The 22,272-nt window shown below is 47.1% G+C and overlaps 1 protein-coding gene across 2 annotated transcripts; it reads left to right on the top strand.

The window, feature by feature from the left end:
* Positions 1–7,858: 7,858 nt before the first annotated feature.
* GINS3 (GINS complex subunit 3) lies at positions 7,859–13,070 on the top strand. Of its 2 annotated transcripts, XM_062499963.1 has the most exons (3): positions 7,859–8,032; positions 8,545–8,778; positions 11,218–13,070. In XM_062499963.1, exons 1-3 carry the CDS (start codon positions 7,859–7,861, stop codon positions 11,446–11,448), a joined length of 639 nt encoding a protein of 212 aa, XP_062355947.1. In that variant the 3' UTR covers positions 11,449–13,070. The 2 variants fall into 2 exon arrangements, with proteins under 2 accessions (XP_062355947.1, XP_062355948.1); XM_062499964.1 differs by lacking the exon at positions 8,545–8,778 and having other exon boundaries at positions 7,859–8,019; positions 11,196–13,070.
* The last annotated feature ends 9,202 nt before the right edge of the window (positions 13,071–22,272 follow it).

Genomic DNA, 22,272 nt, shown 5'->3' with positions numbered 1-22,272 from the left:
CATCAGTCATCTCGATGAGATTATGCTGGCTTTTCCAAACCTTCCCCACTTAATGTATTTTTCTGTTATTTTACTAGCTCTGCTTGTAAATACAGGATTATAAGAAAAATGAGAAAATCAAAAGATACGCAGCTTCTCCCAGAAGAGGTTAAAACCCTGTCAAAAATCCTCTTCTGTGTTTTTGTGATAAAGGCTGCCACTGAGCACAAGCCACAAAGTCGAGAGAAAATGTGTTTGCTTTTAACACATCTCATGGGGTTTTGTCACTTTTGAATATAGCATTCCTGGATATTTAGCTGCTGGCACTTGCACACTGCTGACTTACTGGCAATGAGATATATTGCTGGCCATGTACAGGGGTGTTTCATGAAAACCAAGATAAACTCTACAGGATCACAGAGCAGTCCCTGCCTGGCAGAGCAAAGCTGTCAGATCTGAGGATACACCGAGACAGGATGTTCTCAGAACTACAGAGCCACTCAGCTGTCAGACGATGCAAGCTGCCTGTCTTGTCTCTTCTTTGCATTCCCCCACACTGTGAATCACTGGAATTCTTCCAGATAGGAAGAAAATGAACTACATTTTTCCCTTAATCCCTGGGCTCCAATGGTTAAGCTCCCAAACTCTCCCTGCCATGCTTCCCAAGATCCTATCACCTGGGATTGCCTGACTGGTCTGGCAAATGATAGTGGGTAAGGAACCTGCAGGGCCCCACAGGCATCCCTTTATATCAGGGTGTTCTGCCTTCGTGGGGGTGAAACAGCTCTAAACTCACCCTAAGTGCAAAAGTGAGCAGTGCTGGATGGGGAAGGAGGATCAGCTGCTTTTGGTGTTGAAGAATGCTGAGACCAGACAAACTCATCAGTCACAAAGTTAAACATCACAGGAGCAAAAGACCTTAGCCCATGATCCTTGCTATAGGTGAGTAACATCAGCCTCTACTTAATGATTATTTTGCTGGCTTGGATACAATTGCTTCAATAATGCTGCAAGAAATACTGCACAGGAAGTTATACCTACCTGTTCTGTGTAGCAAATAATTCTGATGAAGATCTCCTAATCTAATCATCATCAATTGAAATAAATAAGTTATTTTATTTATATAAATATATTTGGTTTACCATCCTTATTCCTAAAGGACAAAGTCATATAAAGGCTCAATTACACCTATATAATCCTTTAGACATAAACCATTGACCAAGTCTGGGGGTAGAGTTGGAACCAGCTGCATCTTGTCTCTTGGAAAGCAAGGGGGTCCTTTCTGCTTCTTGTGACTCAGTGGGAGAGTCTCCCTGATAAATCTTGTCCAAATCTTCCATTCTGCCTGTGATGCCTTTGAACAGCTCAGAAATTGCTGCTGTCAGCCAACCTCTAGAAACTGATTTGCAACAGCTTCCTCTCTCTCTCTCCCCATCACACCAGGAATGCCAGCAAGAAACTGGGTTTGCTCTACTCCACATGGAACTCCTAGCTGATATTATATTAATAGTCTTTCTCACTGGGACACAGAATTTTTGGTGTGCTCATTCTGACTGTAATTCCATTATATCAGCCAAATTCTCAGTATGTATTCAGTGTAACCTGCCATTTCATTTTATTGAAGGATGAAAAGCTTCCTCACAGATTAAGAACAAGATTCTCTACTTTTTGACAGAATGCAGTGTACTCTAGTGCAGTGTACTCTGGTGTAGTGCTGTTAGATTTCCCTTTCTGTGTGTGATCGGAGAAGAAACAATTTGGATCTTTTCCTGTTCCAGGATGCCTCGAAAAACACAAGACAGCCTGACCACATATCCACAGTCCAGATCTCAAAAGCAGCAGCTAAGAGGCAATCAGATTTAATTCAGAGATTCTGCTGGCTGAAGACAGTGAGCCGTGGGCCAAAAGGAGCATTTATAGTATGAAAAATCCTTGGAATATCAACATTCTGTTCATCTAGTGCTGACAGATGAAGAGCTGGAGTAATGCTGGAACCATGGTTCAAAGAACACAGGCAGCTGAACTCATGAAGTGCAGATGACTGCATCCTCTCCAGCTTGTGATGCTGAAGAAGCCAGATAGAAGAAATCTGAATGAAGGCAATGAAGAAATTGTTGGCATTCGTGTTGTGGTAAATGATTACTTATATGTGAGTTGGTAGAAGCCTACTCTCCATGCAATTCAGAATTCAAGCTGTCATTCTGGATCTTGAGAAAAATGTAGGGTTGCTTCTTTTCTTTTCCAGTAACTCACTTAATAAAACTCTCCAGAATAATAGAAAAAAGAGTGAGAACCTAGAATGAAGAACAGGAGGATTAAAATAACAGGATATAAAGAGAAAAGCATGAAAAGTATCTGTAGCCAGATTTACAATTGCTTATCTGAGATTGAAAGACAAAGAATAATCTCTTCTTCACAGAAGCAAAAGCAGCATACTTTAGCCTGTTTTTTCCAGAAATGTCCTGGATAGTTCAGAAAAAAAAAGCCCCCACATACTTTAGGAAGTGAAGTTCATATAGCAACCCACCCACGTCTCTTCCTTTGAAAGAGGTCATCAGCGTCTAGTTTTCATGTAATTTCCTTAAAAAAATAAAAAAAAAAAAAAGAAGAAAAAAAAAAAGGAAAAGAAAGGTTTTTTTCCTGTGCACAAAGATTGATTCATTAGATGTTTTTTGTCTCTGGGCATTGAACAGCCTTTAGCTGAATAGAGTTGGAGTTCATGCAACTTAATTGGAAGAGCATAATTTCCAACATCTCCCTAGGATATTTACTATGAATGGTGAGACACAAGAAAAAGAAATTGCTGATGTTTAATGTTTTATGCTGTGGAAAGGATTCACTGTTTTGCTCAGCAGCCTGAGTGCTTTACGAGTAGGAAGGGGTCTCCCTGTCAAGAATGAACACAGTACTTTTCTTTCATCCTCATGGTGTGAGCGGATGTGAAAGAAACTAAAATACTGTGAGTTTTCTACTCACATCATCACAGTCACCTTGAGACACCAAAAGTTTGAGAAATGTCATCCCCTTAGAGTTTGCTGAACAGTCATCAGCAATTCTGCACAGTCATCAGCAATTTCCTTAATTTCTTGCAAAAGGCAGTTATCACAATTACAATTTTCCCACACTTCTAAACAAAAACAGTAGTGAATTGTCATCTAGGGAACTCCAAATGGAAGAAACATCAACAATTTTGGCAGCATTCCCAAGTTAAACCATCAAAAGTTTTAGCAACATGGCACCACTCCTTAAAACAAAAAAGCTTTCTTCAAATGCCTGCTGCTGATTTAACACTGACTCTCCACTTACCAGAAAAACTTCACAATGGTTGAAAAAGCTTTGAAAAGTGCTGAATCCACTTCTGCATAATAACAGAGTGAATGACAGCTGGGAAAAAAAATATTGGATTTCTAGCAATGTTATTGTTTTTTCAGAAAATTTATTTTGCAGTGCCAGTTAGAGCATCTGGTTGATCTCGTGACTTCAACATTCCTTTTTGAAAAGGTGTTTAAAAGATTTTGGAATTCACCATGTAAGATGGCCAGACTCCCTGCTGCCTTCTGGCTAAGAGACCCCTGCTGGAAGATGAAAGCCAAAAGATCCTTCCCATAGGATGTTTGGTTACCCTAAATTTCATCATTTCATCCGTGGCTGCTCTCCCATCCGCAATATGTGTGGATATGTGAGGACACAGTCCTCCACACTTCCTCCACATGGAAAGGAATGGCATTCTGAAACGTAAATGTGAAAATGGTGTATCCCTACTACTCCTGCCGAACATCTCACATTCGCAGATAAATTGAACAGGAGAGTGACTATCTCCTCAGTTTAATTACCGATTTGTGCTGCTACCCCTTTTCCTTCCAAAAATGAAGCTGTGCTGGGCTGCAAATGCTGTCCTTGGAGAGCAGAGTTTGTTCACCTGACGCAGCATCCAAGTCCCTCAGGATAATCCTACTGAAGCCAATTGCTTTACTTGAGTTATACGCCCGTATTTGCACAACAAAGGGGTAGCAAAGACAAAGGACTATTTATAAATGAGGTCTCCCACTGCCACGGGCAAGTCAACTGATTAGGAAATGCAAATGTGTTGAGTGTAACTTCCAGGAGGGACAGGAGCAGCTAAGTAGCATTAGCTACTTACTTAGTAAATAATTAGCTAAAGCAACTCAGACATTCCGCCCGGGGCTGCGGGAGAGGGATGTGTGTTCCAGTGCGTGCTGCCTTCCTCCAGCCCTGCTCTCAGGAGTGTGAAACCACCACGCTCCTCAGCATCCTTCTACTCAGCATCCTTCTACTCAGCATCCTTCTACTCAACATCCTTCTACTCAGCATCCTTTACTCGACATCCTTCTACTCAACATCCTTCTACTCAGCATCCTTTACTCGACATCCTTCTACTCAACATCCTTCTACTCAGCATCCTTCTACTCAACATCCTTCTACTCAACATCCTTCTACTCAGCATCCTTTACTCGACATCCTTCTACTCAACATCCTTCTACTCAGCATCCTTCTACTCAGCATCCTTCGGCCGGGCTTACACAGTCGTGCAAATAAAAACAGCAAATCATTCTGTAATCCTCTCTGCCTCAGAGGGGAAAGAGAGTCAAGGTTAACCTTAATTTGTGCTGTGGTTTAATCCAGTATGTAAAGACTGATGGCTCCTTTCCCACTTTGACCTTAAGACGAGGAGAGGCCACAGGTAGAGAGGTACTTCCTTCACTCAGCAGCATCCTGCAGCTCTTTCAGCTGACTTACTTCGTGTATTTAATGCTATTTGGATTACCCAGGATGGCTCTATCAGCTGCCTCTGTCATCACCTCCCATGCAGATGCTGACATGACAGAGCTCAGCAGCTCTGCAACACACACAGACACGTGCCTGCTCTGACAAAAGGCCCAGGAAGAAGCATTTGCTTCCCCAAATTTGTCTGATATTAAGTTGGCTGGATTCTGTGGTATTCAAGATTGTAGAAGTACATAGATCAGACGTAACAGATGTTCCTCAATTTCTAAGATTTTACTCTTTCCTGTACTTTGCAATTCTCTAATTTATCTACTCTACCTTCAAGCAATTTGGGTTTTATTCGTCACAGCTCAACCTTAATTCCGTATTTTCTCTGTCATTACTCAGTTTTTGGCATACATCAGTTATGACACAGGACATTCCTTTTCCTCCAGGAAGGCCTTGAAACCATATTTGTCAAAATATAATATGGTTTGGGATTCTGGGCTCATTATGCATATTTTTACACTAAGATTCACACACAAGTGTTCAAGAATAAGAACCTGCCTGGTACCTTTCTCAGGATGAGAAGGCAAACACAGTACAAAAGGGGATGACATAATTGTCTACCAAACTCATTATACTTTGAAATTCTCACAAAAGAACCATTCTTCAACTGATTTTACAGCAAGTATAAACATCTTTCCCTCTGTGTTCTTTCAGCTTTGCCCAGTATTTTGGGCTTTCTCCACCTTGGTGCTTATTTTTGTATCATACACTGGAGGCTGAGGCATCTTGGGACACAGGGAAATTGTGCTTTTCTTTCTTCTTTTTCCAGATGTCTTAGCTATGTAGTCAGGAAAAAGCATATTAGATTTGCATAGTTCTCTCTTCTCACACTTTCATATTTAGAAGAGAGATTTGTTTCCTAAACCTCATTAAGCAGGGAATACTTTTACTAATCCAATTCAGCAAATTATAATTTTATCAGAATTGTCATTTAGAAAGAGCTTTCAGAAATTGCTCTGCAACTCAGCTGGAAAATGTGCACTCATAGAAGGATTTCTTTTCCAAACTGAGAGTCTTAATCTCTCATTAAAAAAAACCAAAACAACAAAACAACAAACAAACAAAAAACCAACCAAACAAAACAACAACAACCAACCATCAAAAACTAAACCACAAAAACAATACAGGACAAGAGTTAGTACTGCTAAAAATAATATAATGTCTGCTTTCTATGCTATAGAAAAAAAAATCCAGCATTTTACAGGAAATGACCTTTACATGAAATCTCTCTTCAGGGCATGCATCGCCCCTACAGCTGCTGTCAGTATTTAATGTACCTGACTAATGGGGAAAGGGGACAGTAGAATCAGCAGTGTGTGGGCTCACACTGACAAACACACATGGGCACATTTCTTCTGCTCACACAGCTCACAAAATCTCATCGTTTCTTTGTTGGCTGGATTTTTACAGCACAGACTGCCATGGTACCCAGGGGACATGGAAGCACATCATCCTGAGGTCTCAGCCCACACTGTGTGTGCTTTATTTTTCTCAGTATGAAATAAAACAGCACAAGATTTGATAATCTGGTTCAGGTTTTATTATTTTGCATGGGTCTGACTTTGATTAAGATGTTAAAGTACCAACGTGCTAATTAATGATGACAAACCAGTAACAAACCTTTGTGGATCCAGCTTGAGCAAAGAGCAGCAGGAAGAATGATGAGGTCGTAAGAATTAACAGATGATTAAAGATGCATTGGGACACGCCTTAGCCATGGACTGAAAATGTCATTAAAAAAATAATCAAATCCTCTAAAAATAACTCCATGATTATTTCTCAGGAAAATTGTCAGGTGTTTCAACACCGCTCAATTGTTTCTTTTCCTTCCTCAGCAGAACAAAGACTGAAATATTTACTAGATTATTTAAATGTTATTTTATAGACCACTGTCTAGAGGAAAAAAGGTAATGTTCTCAGCATATACAGCTCAGAGCGTAGCAAGAAAATTTTAATCTGATGTAAGATGAACTACATTCAAAACAACAAAATAATAAGCAAAAACCCCCACAAGGTCGGGTTCTAAAATGAAGTAAAATTCTGTTCAAAATGGAGATAACCAGTGCTTTTATCCTTATAAAAACAAACCCAGGATTTAGCACAGGGAATTCGATTCTGCCATCAAAACATGACTTGATTCTTTGTATTCCAGCACTGAAATAAATTACTTTGGGCCTGCCTTCGGAACAGCCCTTTGGGGGTCCGGGCTGGGCCAGCATCCCCAGCCCGCGGCAGGGATCCCTGCAGTGCTCCGTGCTGGAAGGGACTTTGGAGTCCGTCCTGTTCCAGTCCCCGCCATGGCCAGGGACACCTTCCGCTATCCCGGCTGCTCCAAACCCCGTCCGACCTGCATTTGGATACTGCCAAGGATGGGGCATCCACAGGTGCTCCTGTGGGCACCCCGTGCCAAGGTCTCACCACCCTCCCAGCGAGGAATTTCCCCGCAAACCCAATCCCAGTGTCAGTCCATCCCCCCTGTCCGACCCTGACACGACTCCGAGACCCCTCTTTAACCTGGGCCGGCGGTGGGGCAGCCGCGCTGCCCATCCCGATCCCAACCCTGCTCTCCATCCCGCTCCCGCTCCCCAATCCCGCTCCCCGATCCCGCTCCCCAATCCCCATCCCTGATCCCGATTCCCGATCCCTATCCCAGTCCCGATCCCTATCCCTGATCCCGATCCCCATCCCCGATCCCGATCCCCATCCCCGATCCCGATCCCCATCCCCGATCCCTATCCCTGATCCCGATCCCCATCCCCATCCCCATCCCCGATTCCGATCCCCATCCCCGATCCCGATCCCCGATCCCCGATCTCGATTTCCGATCCCCCATCCCCATCCCCGATCCCAGTCCCAATCCCGATCCCTATCTCCTATCCCCGATCCCTATCCCTATCCCTATCCCCGATCCCTATCCCTATCCCTATCCCTATCCCCGATCCCGATCCCGATCCCGATCCCGATCCAGGTCCCGATCCCGATCCCCGATCCAGGTCCCGATCCCGCTCAGCGCGGGCGGACCCGGCGCATGCGCGGTGCCGCTGGCGGGCGGTGCCTCACGGCTGGCGGGAGCCGCGGCCCCGCCATGGCCGAGGCGTATTTCCCTGTGGGCCCGGGGCTGGGCATGGAGGAGAATTTCCTCTCTCTGGACGATATCCTGATGTCGCAGGAGAAGCTGCCGGGGCGCGCCGAGAGCGTGCTGCCGCGCCTGGCCGTGTTGCTGGGGCAGGGTGCCGGCAGCGCCGAGTCCATCCCGGAGGTAACGGGGAGGGGACCCGGGACACCCGAATGTCGCTGTGGGGAGAGGACCCGGGACACCCGAATGCCGCTGTGGGGAGGGCACGGGGCCCGGCCCCGGGGGGCTCTGCCCGGGGGCTCCGCCTCGCCCCCGCCTCCTGTCTCGGCTCCCAGGCCCGGCCGCCCTCTCCTCATGCTCACTGCAGTGATGCTCCCCGCCGCTTTCCCTAAAGTTATTTTTGCTTTATTATATACGCTTTAGCTGTTTGTTTGTTTTTTTCTCATGCTGTTTCATCAGCTGGCCATTATTAAACCATAGAGCGTCAATAAAAAGTCCACTTTTCCAAGTGTTGCCGTGATAAGGCCTCTAAAGTGTGTCTGGTTTATGCTACAGTAACAAAAGACTGTTCTGAAAACAAAATTGACTTTCTGTAATGCTGGATCTTCATTAATAAAGTTCACTCTATGTCTTTGGGGCTGCTTCAGGTGTACTTTCATGGTAAGGATTACTCTTGGCTTTTCTCGTTCCTCCAGGGATCAAAGCTGGAAATCCCCCTGTGGCTTGCTAAAGGGCTGTATGACAGCAAAAGGAGAATCATCTCTGTGGAACTGCCAAAGATTTACAGGGAAGCCTGGAGGACCGTGTTCAGTGCTGATGCCAATGTGGTTGATCTGCATAAAATGGGGCCCTACTACTACGGATTTGGCTCACAGCTCTTGAATTTTGAGAATCCAGAGAATCCTGAGATAGCTCAGACTATCCTGCAGGCAAGTATCTGAATCAGGTCTTGAAATTTAGATTTGCATTTTGCTTTATTTTGTTCCCAGCTGCATAGCAGTCCTCAGGAAAAATATCCTGATTTAATCCAAATGACTTCTGGATTGAATATGGATGGCCCTCTTGGCAGCTGGACAAGCTGGTGCTGGAAGCCTCCACTGTGTATCCAGGAGTGTAATTTCAGCTTGGTGTTTCCACACTGTAAATATGGCATTTCATAAAATCCTGTAAAACAGGGCTAGAGGAGATGTAAGATTATTTAACTATACCTGTCTTTAAATCTCTCTAATGCAGAGACCTCACACTGCTCTGGGCAATCTCTTTCAGTGCCTTGACAGCCTCACCTTAAGAGGTTTGCTCCAATGTCTGAACCAAAGCTCCTTCACAGCAATACAAGCTCAATTCTGTTTGTCTCATCCAGAGTAAATGCGGAGGACAGATTCTCTTCCTTCCTCCAGCAGTCCAAGTTCATTTGATATTTCTGTATGGGTCCTGCTTCCTAACCTCTGACTGCCCTCATTGTGCACTGCTGGTGCCTCTCCAGTGGATCTGCATCCCCCGTGCAGTGCCCTGAACAGCAGTGCAATCTCATGCTCAGGACTTGTGCTAATGAAAACAAAAGGGTTACTTTGTGAGTTTTGTGTGGCTGTGATGCTCTTGGCTCATCTTGTTGCAGCATCTGGTGTGTCACGATGCAGTCACATGGATCTGTGTTTGGTTTGCAGTACACAGTGAGATGGTACAGGTTGCATCTGCAAACAAATAATTTCCTGACTCTCTACTATTTCTGCCTTAATGTAAAACCTTCTGTTAGTCTTAGGTGAATGACATCCTATTGTTTTCACACCATCCTTCTAATTAGTTAGGATTATTAAGAATTAAGAGTTCTGCTCCTCAACATGCCTGTAGTCATCCCTTCTTCTCCTGCATGTTGCTTGCTGATTTAGTAAGGTAATTAATTAACATCTCAAACATTAGTTGGTCCAACATAGACCCCAGTGGAACTCCTCTCAGTGTGTTCTTCCCTCCTGACAGGAGCTGTGGATGATGGCTGTCTCTCCTGACCATCTTTGGGTGGTCTGGCTAAATCTTCCAAGAATGCCCTCTGACAGATACCCCTCTGCTGCTTTTCCTGCCTGTGCAGAGCCTGGCATCCTGCCCTAGCAGGAAACCAGGCTGGGCTCTGGGAGTTTGTTCTTGGCAAATCCATGATGGCTTTGATTCTTTTATTGTCTTGCAGAAGTTTCTGTATTGCTTCTTCGTTCCAGTATGCTTCCAGGAATTGATGCTGATGGATTTATAATTCCCTGGCTCTTCCTTTCTCCTCTCCCTCTCCCCTTTCTCTTTTAAAAGATAGATGTCATCTTTGTCTGTTTCCGGACTTCAGTCTTCTTGAGCTTTTAAACATAACCACTAACAGCTCTGAGACCTCTTCAGCCAGGTCTCTAAGTGGGCTGGGATGATTTTTATTGCATTTTTTTCCTTTCTCTGTGCTTTACATTAAGGCTGATGCAGAGAGGCTTTAAAGTGCTGCTGCTATCTTGGAGTTGTTCACTGAACGTGTGATTTGTGCATTGAGAAGGGGCCCACACCTTTCCCTGTCTTTTCTGTTTCTGCTAATGGACATCTGAGGGAAAAAAGCCACAGTAGAGCTCATTACTTATTGACAGAAAAATCAAAACACGCCAGGTTTGATTTCTCTTTTTAAAAGCAAACAAGAGGGGAGTTGTGCTGACTTAGAAACCTCTAAGCTTATCCTTATGTAGCCTATTACTTTATCCTATAAGTTCTGGCAGTTCTGAAATCAACTTCTGAAATAACAAAGCACAGTTTTCAAAGAGGTCTGACCCTTTTTTTACCAATTCCCAAAAGCAAAGATAGAGGGGAAAATAAAATGCCTTAAATACGTCTCGTTGCTTAGCTTTTCAGAATGCTATTTCTAAGTTGTAGACTGGTTTGGTTTTTCACCTTTTTCATGGTTAAGTGTTTCTCTAGCATCCTGAATGCTTTTCAGCAGCAGTTTGGCTTAATTTCCAGGACATTCACAACTTGCAGCTTGTGCATTCCTGCAGCAGCTGCTGTGGCCTGAGATTCTTTCCTCCTGCTATAAAGCAATGATTGCTTGAAAAGTGACAGCATAATTGTGTTGTATCCTGTGGTCTCCTCAAGCCTGTTGCAGGGAAGCAGCCAAAATCCAATTCTGTGTTTGCTTCCCAGCCAGTATCACACATTTGATGGCCCAGCTCAGGCGTGAAGTGGTTATGTCTTTGTAGCCAAGCTTAACAAGTCCTGTGCTGGTTACAGACCCTTGACTTGTTGTGAACAGGAGCCCAAACCTTTGGCTGTTCAGTTTTGAGGGCTCAGGTCTCCATGTTTGAGCTGGGGGTGGCTCTGTGTTACCTGTCAGTGACCCTGTGTGTTCTCCTCAGACGTTCATTGCTCGTTTCCGCCGCATCATGGACTCCTCTCAGAACGCCTACAACGAGGACACGTCTGCACTGGTGGCTCACCTGGATGAGCTGGAACGGGCTCTCTTTCAAGTGGGCCAGAAAGGGCTGAATGACTTCCAGTCCTGGGAAAAGGGACAGGCTTCTCTAATCACAGCTTCCAGTCTGGTGCAGAACTACGGGAAGAGAAAGCTCGCAGAAGTGGATGGTTAAAAACCTGAAGAGCACGAAGTTACCGTGAGGGACGCAGATTTACAGCCTGTTGTAGAAGAGGAAAATGAATCAATTTAGGGAAGGACAGGCTCCCTGTCCATTAATGGGAGTTCTCTGTAACAGGTTTGCATAAGATCAGTGAAAATTTTAAAGGCAGAGGGTAAGGGTATAAAAACTAGATCACATCACTTAGCAGCCTTACAGCTTCCTTGTAGCACTCCTGAGGAGTTGCATCTGAAGTGTTTGCTAGGTGGCTGAGAGGTTATGAGAGGATTTTCTAAAAGGGTAATAAATACTAATTATTGCTCTAAATTGCTATGTACAGTACCAGATCTGGAAAGAAGTGTAATTCATGTATTTTATCTTGTCCTTCCCATCCCAACCTCCTGGAAACAGCTGTTGATTCTATGAACAGCTGTTTCCAGGTTCTCTGTTCTTTAGAGAGACCCAGTGATGTGGAAAAAATGCGATACAGCAATAATTTTTTTTCATTTCTTATACACTGAGGTGGAACAGGTGCTCTTTGTGAGGCAGGAATGTTTTTCTTTGCTGGGTCTTGTACACAGTGCCAGTGCCCTGGAGAGAAATACCTGCTCAAACCCACACAGCAGGTGGCTGCACAGGTCTCATGCTGCTTTGTCCTCTCTCCCCCTTTTTGGCCCTTGTGACCTTGGTGCTGTGCAGTAAAAAGTGTTCTTGTTTGATGCCTGTGGCTTTTGTGCTGGATGTGTTCTACAGAGGAGGAAACAGAAGGCAGCAGAGGGTAAAGTCTGGACCAGATCAAAAGCAGAAACTTTAATGGAAACTCTACTCCATTATCAACCTTTGAACTATTTGTTTCTCCATGAGAATTCTTCTGATTTCTAAATTTAGTGAGTAGAAGGGACAGAGCAAATGAACGAAGTTTCCTTCCTTCTGATCCGTCCAAATGAATCTAGGAATATGATCCTGGTAAATGTCATCCTTGCTGGTAGGAGTGACGGGATTTGGGACTTGCTAAACAGCACAGTGGTTATCATCCCATGTGGATGCCCTTAAACCTAAATCATTTCAAGTGCCGTTGGACTGGAGACAGAGGACATGGTTATCTCTGTAGTTCTGCAGTCATCAGGGTGGTTGTCCTTTAGGAGCAGTATTAGACATCTTACAGGTGCCTCTGTAGAAGGAGAACCTTCAGGAGAACGGGAGCAGAGGAGCTGCATCCTGATGCTGCTGAGCACTTCCACTTCTGTGGGAATCCTTGGGAGGTGACAGCAAGATCCAAGTCTCGGAGGAGCTGCTACTGGATTTGCAGATTCACCTGGATATGGGATGCTTCAAACAAGACCTCGAGCACAAAGGGCCATTCCGTGGCCAGAGATGTTCAAGCTCAGCCTGTGGAGGTGGTGAGAGGGGACAGTTGGGACAATTTTATGCCTTCACAACTGTCTTGGTGCCTCCCCCTCAGCTGCACAGGGCCAGCTGTCCTGCCACAGGAGACTAGTTGGAAGCTTGCCTGACTAAGTATTTTAAGTATGTGCAGGATGAAATGCTGCTGAATTTAATGACTTAATGACACATAATGGCTTATGCATTTGTCAGTTGTCCATTTCTGGATTTTTATCCTGAATAAATGTTCTGTAAGAGAATGCTCATAATGTGAAAAGTCTGTTGTTAATTGTGCCGCAGCAGATAAATCAAATGGGAAAGTCCAGCTCTCTACAAAAGTGTGGCCATGATAGATAATCGCTGTGCTCTTAGAGATAATGTGGTCAGGAGCTAACTTGTGCAGTTGTGCCAGTGTAGAAATGGTTCCTGTCTGACTTAGCCCAGGTGGGGACTGGCTGCTTGCACAGGTTGTGGCAGAGACCCTGCCAGCCAGTCAGTAAACTATTACTTTAATGAATTGCACTTTTAGGAGAACAAGATGGGTAGGGATGACTCTGTGTTACCTCAGCTTTGTTGTAGTGGTGGTGGGAGGTGGGAATTGGCTGTCTGTATCCAGATCCTGCTGCTCCAGGCACTGTGGCAAACACCATGTACCGTGGCACAGCTGTGAGCAGTGCTGCAAGGGGAGCAAGTTGAAGTCCATCTGTGACAAGAAGCATCTTTCAATTGGAAATACTATTTTACTGAGATGTTTGCTTTGGGATGTAGCTGGTTTATGACCAAAACATGAGTTTCATGAATTTCTGGACTGGTTTTGGTGACTATCCAAGCTAATTATCATGCATTTGTAAGAACATTTTTTTTTCTCTATTGCTGGATGCAAATTCCAAGCAGAAATTCGCTCACTTGCCAACATTTTGTGCAACAGCCTTCAGAGTAGGGAGAAAAAAAAAATCTCTGAAATAGTCTTCAATGTCACTGGCTTTTTGTAAGAAGGCAGTACTACTTCTAGTAACCTTTTAAGACCCTTAAAAAATCTGATCCTGTAATTTTAAATTACAGTATTGGGTTAGTAAATCTCAGTTAATTTTCTGTCCAGAAGTAGAAGAGTACTCTTTACGTTTTGTGAACACAGGTGTCCTTTTCCATGGTACTGCAGCATGCTTTAAGTTAGAGGAGATTGAATTTGTGTGTTTTCAGAATGGTACAATAAATCTTCATTGCAGAACTACCTGGGAAAGGCCTGAAAAGGACTTCTAAATTTTACCTCTCCCCAGCTTTTAAACTGAAGGACTGCTGATGTTTATGACAAAGCAGTCCATAGACACATTTTATAGTAGTGGCATAAATATTTTCATTCTAATCAAAGGTAAAAATAGGCAAAATTTGAGCAGCAACCAGGAGGAGCAGCACCAAAAAGTGTTCTGGGAACTGACATACTGTAACACCACATACTATTTTTATGACACAATGGCACCTGGCTGAGGTAGGAGTACAAGCTGTTCTGATGTTCAACCAGTGATTTTTCTACCGGTTTTTGGGTAACCAGCTACAATAAAAGCTTTGTTCAAAATTTTAGTTGAAATCTGGGTTTGGGAGGTTGTGCAACCTTGTCCTAGATTAGAGCATACACGAAGAGTGGATGTCATGGTTGGCAGTGAAAGTGAAGGATTACTGACTGCTGCAGGAAGAGGGAAGTGGTGAGAAAGCTGTGGAATCCAAAACCCTTCTGCCAGGGAGAAATTTGCCATCCCATAGGTCCTGACTACAGTGGTGAAAAAGAACCCAGAGGGGGCTTGAGACAAGGAATGAAAACAAGAAGGAAGATGAATCAGTGAGCTTCCACCTCCCCTGGGCACACTGAGTCTGCCTGATGGGCTTTGTTTCCCAGTGGGAATTGCTCTGGGGAGCCCCTTCCCTAAGGGCTGGCAAGGCTTGCTGCACAAGGGCCAGGCTTGCTGGGAGCCCCCAGAGCCCACTCCTTGCTCTGCTCTGGGGAGCAGGACAGCACCAAGAGCACGATCCTGTTGCCAGAACACTCCTGGGCTGGTGTGGACAGCTACAGGGGGCACAGCCCCAAAAAGCCAAGGCATTTGTTCTGATTTTCCAAACACTTCATTAATGTCATTGACAATACCAGCAGGTTCCTCAGATTAGCATGCTTCTATTTTTGAAGAGTTATTCCTCATGGCAGGCTGCCAAGCAGTGCCAGCAGCCTCCATATCCTTTCTATCTGGGTTGGCAGGACACGCTGGTCTGTTGCCTTTCGTTAGCCTTTGTGAGGACTTCCAGCTCTTTGCAGTGCTCCCCCACGCCCTGGGGAAAATGCACCTTCTTTGGGATTCCCAGCTAGACCTGTGCAAGGCACAAATCTTCTCTGTTGTAGGAAAAAAGCCACTTTGCTGCTGCTGGGTTGAGCAGGGTTTGGGGGCTGAGGAGCATGGAGAGACAGGGAATAAGGAATCCCAGTTTGCCTGCAGATGAGCTTGAGAAACTGCAACCCTAAAGACAGTCCCAGATTTAGCCTCCCTGGATTTCTCTGTCTAGAAATGGGCAGTGGTAAGATGTCTCCTGAGGGTCACGATGGTGCTGTTCCATTTCTCTTGTGATGCTGTGATACAAAAAAAGGCAGAAATGAAACAGAGGTTGAACTGGACTCTCAGGTTGTGTGGCTTGTAGGCCAGGGCTTGTCTGTAGCTGTCCTGTTGGTCCCTCGAGGGCCCTGGGTTCTCCTCAGGGAAAGCACAGGAGGATTGTGACAAACCCTCAGAAACCCTTGCTGAATATAAAAGACATTTTTTCCCCAGACTTCAGACCAAGAAGCTGCCAAGTGCCAAAAGCTTGTGTGGCTTGTTTTTTCCTCAAGGATTAGAGCAAAAGTGGAGTGAGGAGGTGGCTGTGGACTTGGCAGCAATGCACATGGGAGGAAGCAGTGAAGCAGATGCAGTAATCAAAGTACAATCAAAACAGCCCTCATGTGTGCCTATTTATCTTGCTGTGGGACCATCCTGGGCAGGGTGGGTGTATCTTTGTGGACAGGCTCCCATCATAGCAAGGATTTAAGATGAGTTTCTTGCCTTCACCTTACAAAAATACAAGATTTGCAGGTTTTTGACTGTTCAGTTGACATCCTGCAGCCCCTTCCCTAAGTACTCTTTTCTGTCCATGGGTGGCTGAATGGCCATTTCTCTGCTGGGGTTGATGCCTTAAGTTTTAGCTTTCATATTTTCCAGATTCTGCACTGCATTAGTATATAACTCTGAACTTCATATAAAGTTAGCAAGTTCTCTTCACACTTTAATCAGACAAAACAATCCTTTTCCAGCATGAGAACCAAGGACACTGTTGCAGCTTCAGGCCCAAAAAAGTAAACAACAGTGAATTGAGGAGCGCAGTCTGGGAGGATGGGACTTCATAACCTGAAGCTGTAATTGGACAATCAACCCCATTATATAAATTTAAAAAACTTACAGAAGTGTCACAACTCATGACCCAGGGTCCATCTTGGGTGTAGCCTCGTCCAGGCCCTTGCACTGCCCAAGGTGTATCCTTTGAAGGCCTTTTTAATAAACTCCTACTTTATTCCTTTAACACTGTCTAGCCTCTGTTCTAGGCAGCCTCTCTAGGCATCAGGGGGGAGGGAACAAGCTATGCACAGGCCCTGGGCAGCACACCCTTTGCAAAGGCTTCCAGAGAGAAGTCCTCCCTCTCCTCAGCTGTGCTGGTGGAGACCCAGGTAGTGCTGATGGAGGGGAGCCAAGCCTCTTGGGCAGGGCTGTACTCTGTTGTACTGCCCCTGTGCATTTGGGATTACTCCAAGTTTGCACTAAATCAGCAGGGTTTATTGCAGTCATGGTAGATTTACTAAACTGCCTGGAGGCTGAGCTGTTATTTTTCTTTTCAGTTTGGGCTCTCAGGTGCACAAATGCAGCTCTGGCTGCCCCTGAGCCTGTCCCTGCTGATGCAGGCGGAATAGGGTGAGCAGGTCATGGCTTCTCTGGATGGCCAGGCTCTGTTCACCCACCACTGCTCTGGATTCACACAGCGTCCTCCAAGTGAAGCTCCCCCGGCTGTGCAGTGACATTTAACTGAGTGGTCCCACCCTTATCTCTGGAGCTCCGCTGTGTCCTGGTTGCACCCCTCACTCCGAGGCTTCAGCTGAGTCAACAGGGCAGGAAAAAGGCTCTAGGAAAAGAAAATCACTGCAAATCAAGCCTTGGGAACAGCATCTGCTTTATGGCAGAGACCGCTTAGCAATCACCTCAATTGTAGAATCAGCAGGATGCTAATTAATTGAGAGGCGCTCGGCGACAGCCATTGAGATCCCTCCTGGCTTTAAGTGGAAACCTTTGGGTTTGGCATTTGTGCTGGCTGCTCTCCTAGCAAGAGCTTCTGCCTTGGAGCTAAAGCCCTGTGTGGGGTGTCTGACAGCAGTCACCTCTCTGCTGGCCCTGCCTGTGGCTGGGCTGTCCACACACCCCGAGATAATCCCAGGGCTGTCAGGGAGTATTGCCCTGGCCTCCTGGCTCTTGGCCCAGGGAGCCAGCAGAGAGGGGTGGCTGCAATCCATGAAATGCCTCACCCTGCTTCACTCTGTCCCTTCCAGCCTGGAGCCAGCCCCTTACCTCCACACTGAAAGCCCACAAGCCGATTAAGCTCAGCATGTTAATTGGCTGTGACAGCTCATTTTGTTATCTTGCGCTTAGTTATCGATGGTGTGCGTGTGACTGGATTCGCAGCAAAGGTCAGTGCCAGGATGGGTCAGAGCCCCTTGTTTGGTGCACCCCAGCACTGGGATGGGGCTCCAGGAACCCTGCCAGCATCAGCAGTAAAGCAGCAGCATGGTCACACAGCCAGCAGCCACGTCAGGGGGCATTTTACCCCTGGGGTGTAACGCCCTGACTCAGGAGCACATGGAGACTCCAGGGAAGAGGCTTTGGTGGGTATCTGGCACCCACTGGTGCAAACCACTCCTTCCAGGACTCGGAGATACAAGGATTGCATTTAAAGCTCCTGAGGTGGGAAGATGCACAGACCAGGACAGGACCTGGTATCCAGCTCTCCCCAAACCAGTCTGGGGACTTCATCTTGTCTTAGGCTTCTACAAGGGACCTTCCTTCCTAAGAAGGGAAGGAGAGGATGAGTGTGCAGTGAGCTGGAGAGCTGAGGGAGGGTTTGTGGTAGTCCAGTGAACCAAGAGCTGTGGGAGGAAGAGATGAAGACTTGCTTCAGGAAGTGAGAGAGGTTGGTGTTTCCAAGAGTCAACATGCTGTCCTGGGACAGCAGTGACATGCCTTTTTGCCAGCCCTCTGCCTCTCTCCCAGCATCTGCTGGGTCCATGGCCCAAAGGCAGCATAACAAGAGAGTGCATTAGTGAGAAGTGGGATGAAATCATTAGGATTGATGGATCAGAGCTAGAGGTATTGATCAGCTGAGGGCCAAGGAGAAGGTCAGGGGCAGAGCTGGTGGGGTGCAAGGCAAGGGGAGCTAGGTGTTGGGCTGCTTCTGTGAGGGCTTTCTTGACCATCAAGGAGGAGGGACTGCAGGTGGCTGCAGCTTTGGGGACTAGTGAACTCTGGAAACTGAGAACCAAAGTTTAGTGTTCCAAATCCATCACCCTCCCCCTAAAGTATCACAGCAGCTTGCGTTTAAGAGAGGTCAGCCCTTGGAAATGGCATTATTCCATCCTCCAACGGAAGGTAAGAGTGGGCAGCTTTGCTGCTTTGTGACAGGTGCTGTGCAGTTGAAAATGCTGATTAATGCTGCCTTTGAGAGTGTGCCAGTCTCTGGCCTCCGAGGAGAGAGCCCCTGCTGTCTCTGCTCTGCCTCATGCATATCAACCTGCTAAACACACACATGCCGTCACTCTGAGCACCCTGCTGGGTTCTGCTGACAGGTATTTATTTAAACCTGGCTTGGCTCCGAAAAGAGGCCGTGGCAGAAGCAGCACGGTGGGTGTGGGCAGTGCTGCTGCTGGCTCCTGTGGCTGGGAGGAGGCAGGAAGGGTTGGAGGGGCTGGCTCCGGAGACATGGACAGAGAATTCTCCCTCTGAAGAGGTGTCTCCTGGTGTCTCCAGGCCCACAAAGTGGATGTCTGAATTGAGGTCAGAGTTGAGCAGCTTCATTGCAAGAAGAAGGCGTTGAAGGCAGCGCACTGCTGCACATGTGCTGCAGGCACAGTGCTCCAGGACCTGGTGCCTTCCTCTGGAAATCAACTTTACTCGGACATGCTCGTCCAATCCGTGCAGCTGATGGACCCAGACCTTCAATTCCAGGCAGAGGTGCCTGTGCAGAGGTAGCTTTGGAAATGGCTGAGGGAGAAGTCCCCAGGGCTGCCTTGTTCCTGGCCCCAGTGCAGCAGAGCCATGGGAATTTTTCTTGGCTGGTTGCTGTCTATTTATTTTTTTTTTCCTGGCTTTTGGACAAAATCATCCCATTGCCCTGAGGCAGAGGGGCTGTGAGCACTGTGAGGAACAGGGCTCAGAGGAGCAGCTGTCCTGCAGAGCTTGAGCAGCAAAACGGGGGTGGGGCGACTCAGGGTCTGAATGAACAGAGAAACTTGAATGGGGCCCAGCCCTATTAGAGGGACATAGGAGAACATCTTGTTAGGCAGAGCTCACAGCCAGGATGGAAAATTACTGGTAGCCCTGTGTTTGGAGGGCAGGAGGCAGCCGGGGGGGGACGGGCAGCTCGCCAGCCACAGCACATGCTTTGTGGGACATACAGGGCACAGCACAGCCCTGCCCTGTGCCAGGTCACAGAGCCTCTGCTCCTGTCCTGGGCTTGTGGGCTGTGTTGCAGGGAGAGGATGCTGAGCTCCCTGCAGGATTTTACCTTCCCAGGCAGCTTCAGTGGAATGTGTGGTGTCAGGATGTGGAGCAGCAGGGCTGGCTCCTGCCTGTCCCTGTCCCTGTCCCCAGCCTGAGCTCTGAGCTCACACACAGGCAGTGCTGTGGTGCAGCCCCACCTTGTTCTGCATGAAGCCCAGCAGTTCTGGGGGTACCAACCCATCCTGGCACCAATCTGGGACCTCTGGTCAGGGTTTGAGGTATCTCTTTTGAGGCACCCAAGAGCTAACTGCCCTGCTGTTACTCTGGCTCTGATTATTTTGGAGCCAGCAAGGTGTGGCCTTTTGCTGCCCTATGGATGAAAGGCTGGGGCAGATTGTGCCTGCCCTAGGGGTGGGATGTCCAGCCAAGGTGGGATGAAGGATGGTGCCCATCACCAACAGCTGATACTCCAGTGCTGCTGCCTCAAGCCCAAGACACCCCTCACTATGGTCAAGGCTCCAGCATGTGATCCCATGTCCATGGAGCAGCTTTAACTGGAAGATGCCTCTCCCTCAGCACCAGGACATCCCCACAGCCACCAGTCACACCCTCACTGCTTTGTGTGCACTGCTGGATTCTGGGAAGTGGCTCCCAAGCATTTCTGAAAATAGGTCTTTGGAATATATCTCACCAACTTCCAACACTCGTCTCTCCCTCTTTTGAATAGCTGGGCTGAAACAACCCATCCAAGGACTAGGGCTGAGCAAAGCAGAACCAGCAACCACTGGCTCCAAACAATGTTTTTATTTAAGGGCAAGAATAAAACACATCACACTCATGCACAAATGAGGCTAAATTTAGCTGTGGCTCCTCTGCACATCATCACTGGACTGCCTGCGCCTCGGGGTGGTACCTCATCCCCATGAATCCCTTCAATACAGGCACAATGATTGTGCTGGTCCCCTGCACAGCCAGAGTGGGCAGCCAGCACATCTGCCCCAGGCTGCTCCTCCTCCTGCCCCCACATCCGCCCTGTGTGCAGCACAGGATGCAGCCTGGAGCTGTCAGACATGTGTCAAACCCTGCCTTGCCTCGGGGCTTGGATTCAGGCCTCTGCTTCCCATGATGGTCACCTCTATGTTCCTGTCTGCTGATGGCAGCTGTGTGCTCTGTCCACCACCAGCTGCCCACCACAGGGTGGGTCCTTGTGGCAGTGCCAGCACTGGGTGCCACTGTGGGAAGGGTGGCCAAGGGGTGCAGAGCTCCCTGCAAGAGGGTTAGGGGTCCCAGCTCACCTCTGCCAGGTTGAGATGGCACCATTACAGCAAGAACTTTGAGAGGGGGGAACAGGGTCATGCTGGAGCACTTTTGTTGGACTTTTATGGTCTCTGCCTTTTTTGTGAAGTCTTTCTAGATTTCTTCCAGAGGCAGGGAAAATGAAAGGTCCCAGGGCCTCTAATCCTGCCACCTCCATCTTGCCATCAATGGCATCCATGGGTTCAGCAGTTCTGGCCCCATCTGCCTCTCTGCTTGAAGGTGTGACTGCTGAGAAGACAAATCCCAAGTATGAAAAATAATTTATTCCCATAGAAATTCCTGGCAACTGAAGGAGGAGGAAATTTGAATGTGTGCAATGTCAGAAAGATCAGAACCAATATAATCTCATCCCTGACGAGTTCAGAGAAAACCCCTTGGCTACTGGACCCACAGAAGAGGGGGGAAAGCAGCACTGAAGTCAGGGAAGATGTGATCCCATTGAAGTGTTAGGTGAGGTGCTAGCTCCTGGTTGAGGGATTTAAGAGTCCCTGAGCTCCCTGACATCGTGGGCTTTTCCTCTCTTTGAGGTGAACAGACAAATATGCAGCCTGGATGCAGAGCTCGTGGTGACTCAGCGGGAGAGGTGGAAGTCAGCTGAAATCTGGTTACCATCCAAAAAGCCTGGGACAAGCTGTTAAAATGGATGTACTGGGGATGAATGTCAGTATAAGCAGATATTTCTCCAGCCCCTCAGCAGCTGTTTGTAGGATGAGCTGCCTATGGCTGCTCTCAAGGCACCCCATGGCCCAGCATGCTGAGGTGCCCTGGAGCAGAGGGGTCTGTTGGCCACTGTGGCTGGCTGAGGGGCAATAAGACTGAGGTCTGGGATACCTGATTCAACCCAGGTGTGGAGGAACCAAGCCCACTGAGATGAGGTCCTCAGGAGTTCCCCACAGGGATGTTTTGATAAGGGCCAGTTTTGGATGGTATGTCCTGTGCAGTTGCCTCAGGCAGCGTGGGAGTGGAGGCTGTTATATCATTGGATGTGGAAAAAAAATCAGCTAAAGTGATACCAAAGAAGTACAGAGGAAAGGAACAGTGGCAGGATGGGCTCAATGCCCCAGTTGTCCCAATTCAGGAAAATCTGAGTGACTCAAGTGATTCACAACACCCTGCTCTGCCCCAAACAGCAGCCACCCTACACCTCCAGCATCTAGTGTGCATGGGATCAAGTGACTACTTGTTGAGGATCTCCATTCCTGGGTGATCCTTCTTGACTGTCACCATCTGCACTCCCTGGCAGCCCAAGACCATTATGGCCCTGCTGTGGGGACCCTCACTGCACATGCCTTTCTTATCCTGCAACCACCTGGCAGCCTTGATCGGGACCATCCTATGCCCCGGGAAACCTGCACTCCCAAGTCCCAGA

This window comes from Cinclus cinclus, chromosome 11 (assembly GCF_963662255.1).
Source record: "Cinclus cinclus chromosome 11, bCinCin1.1, whole genome shotgun sequence".
NCBI lineage: Eukaryota > Metazoa > Chordata > Aves > Passeriformes > Cinclidae > Cinclus > Cinclus cinclus.
This window is presented reverse-complemented; position numbering and strand designations above follow the sequence as displayed.

Excerpts from the sequence above, each read along its gene's own strand:
- GINS3 (XM_062499963.1), top strand. The coding sequence starts at position 7,859 with ATGGCCGAGGCGTATTTCCCTGTGGGCCCGGGGCTGGGCATGGAGGAG. Across the intron at positions 8,033-8,544 it reads GCGCCGAGTCCATCCCGGAG|GGATCAAAGCTGGAAATCCC; the intron begins GTAACGGGGAGG and ends TCGTTCCTCCAG. Across the intron at positions 8,779-11,217 it reads TAGCTCAGACTATCCTGCAG|ACGTTCATTGCTCGTTTCCG; the intron begins GCAAGTATCTGA and ends TGTTCTCCTCAG.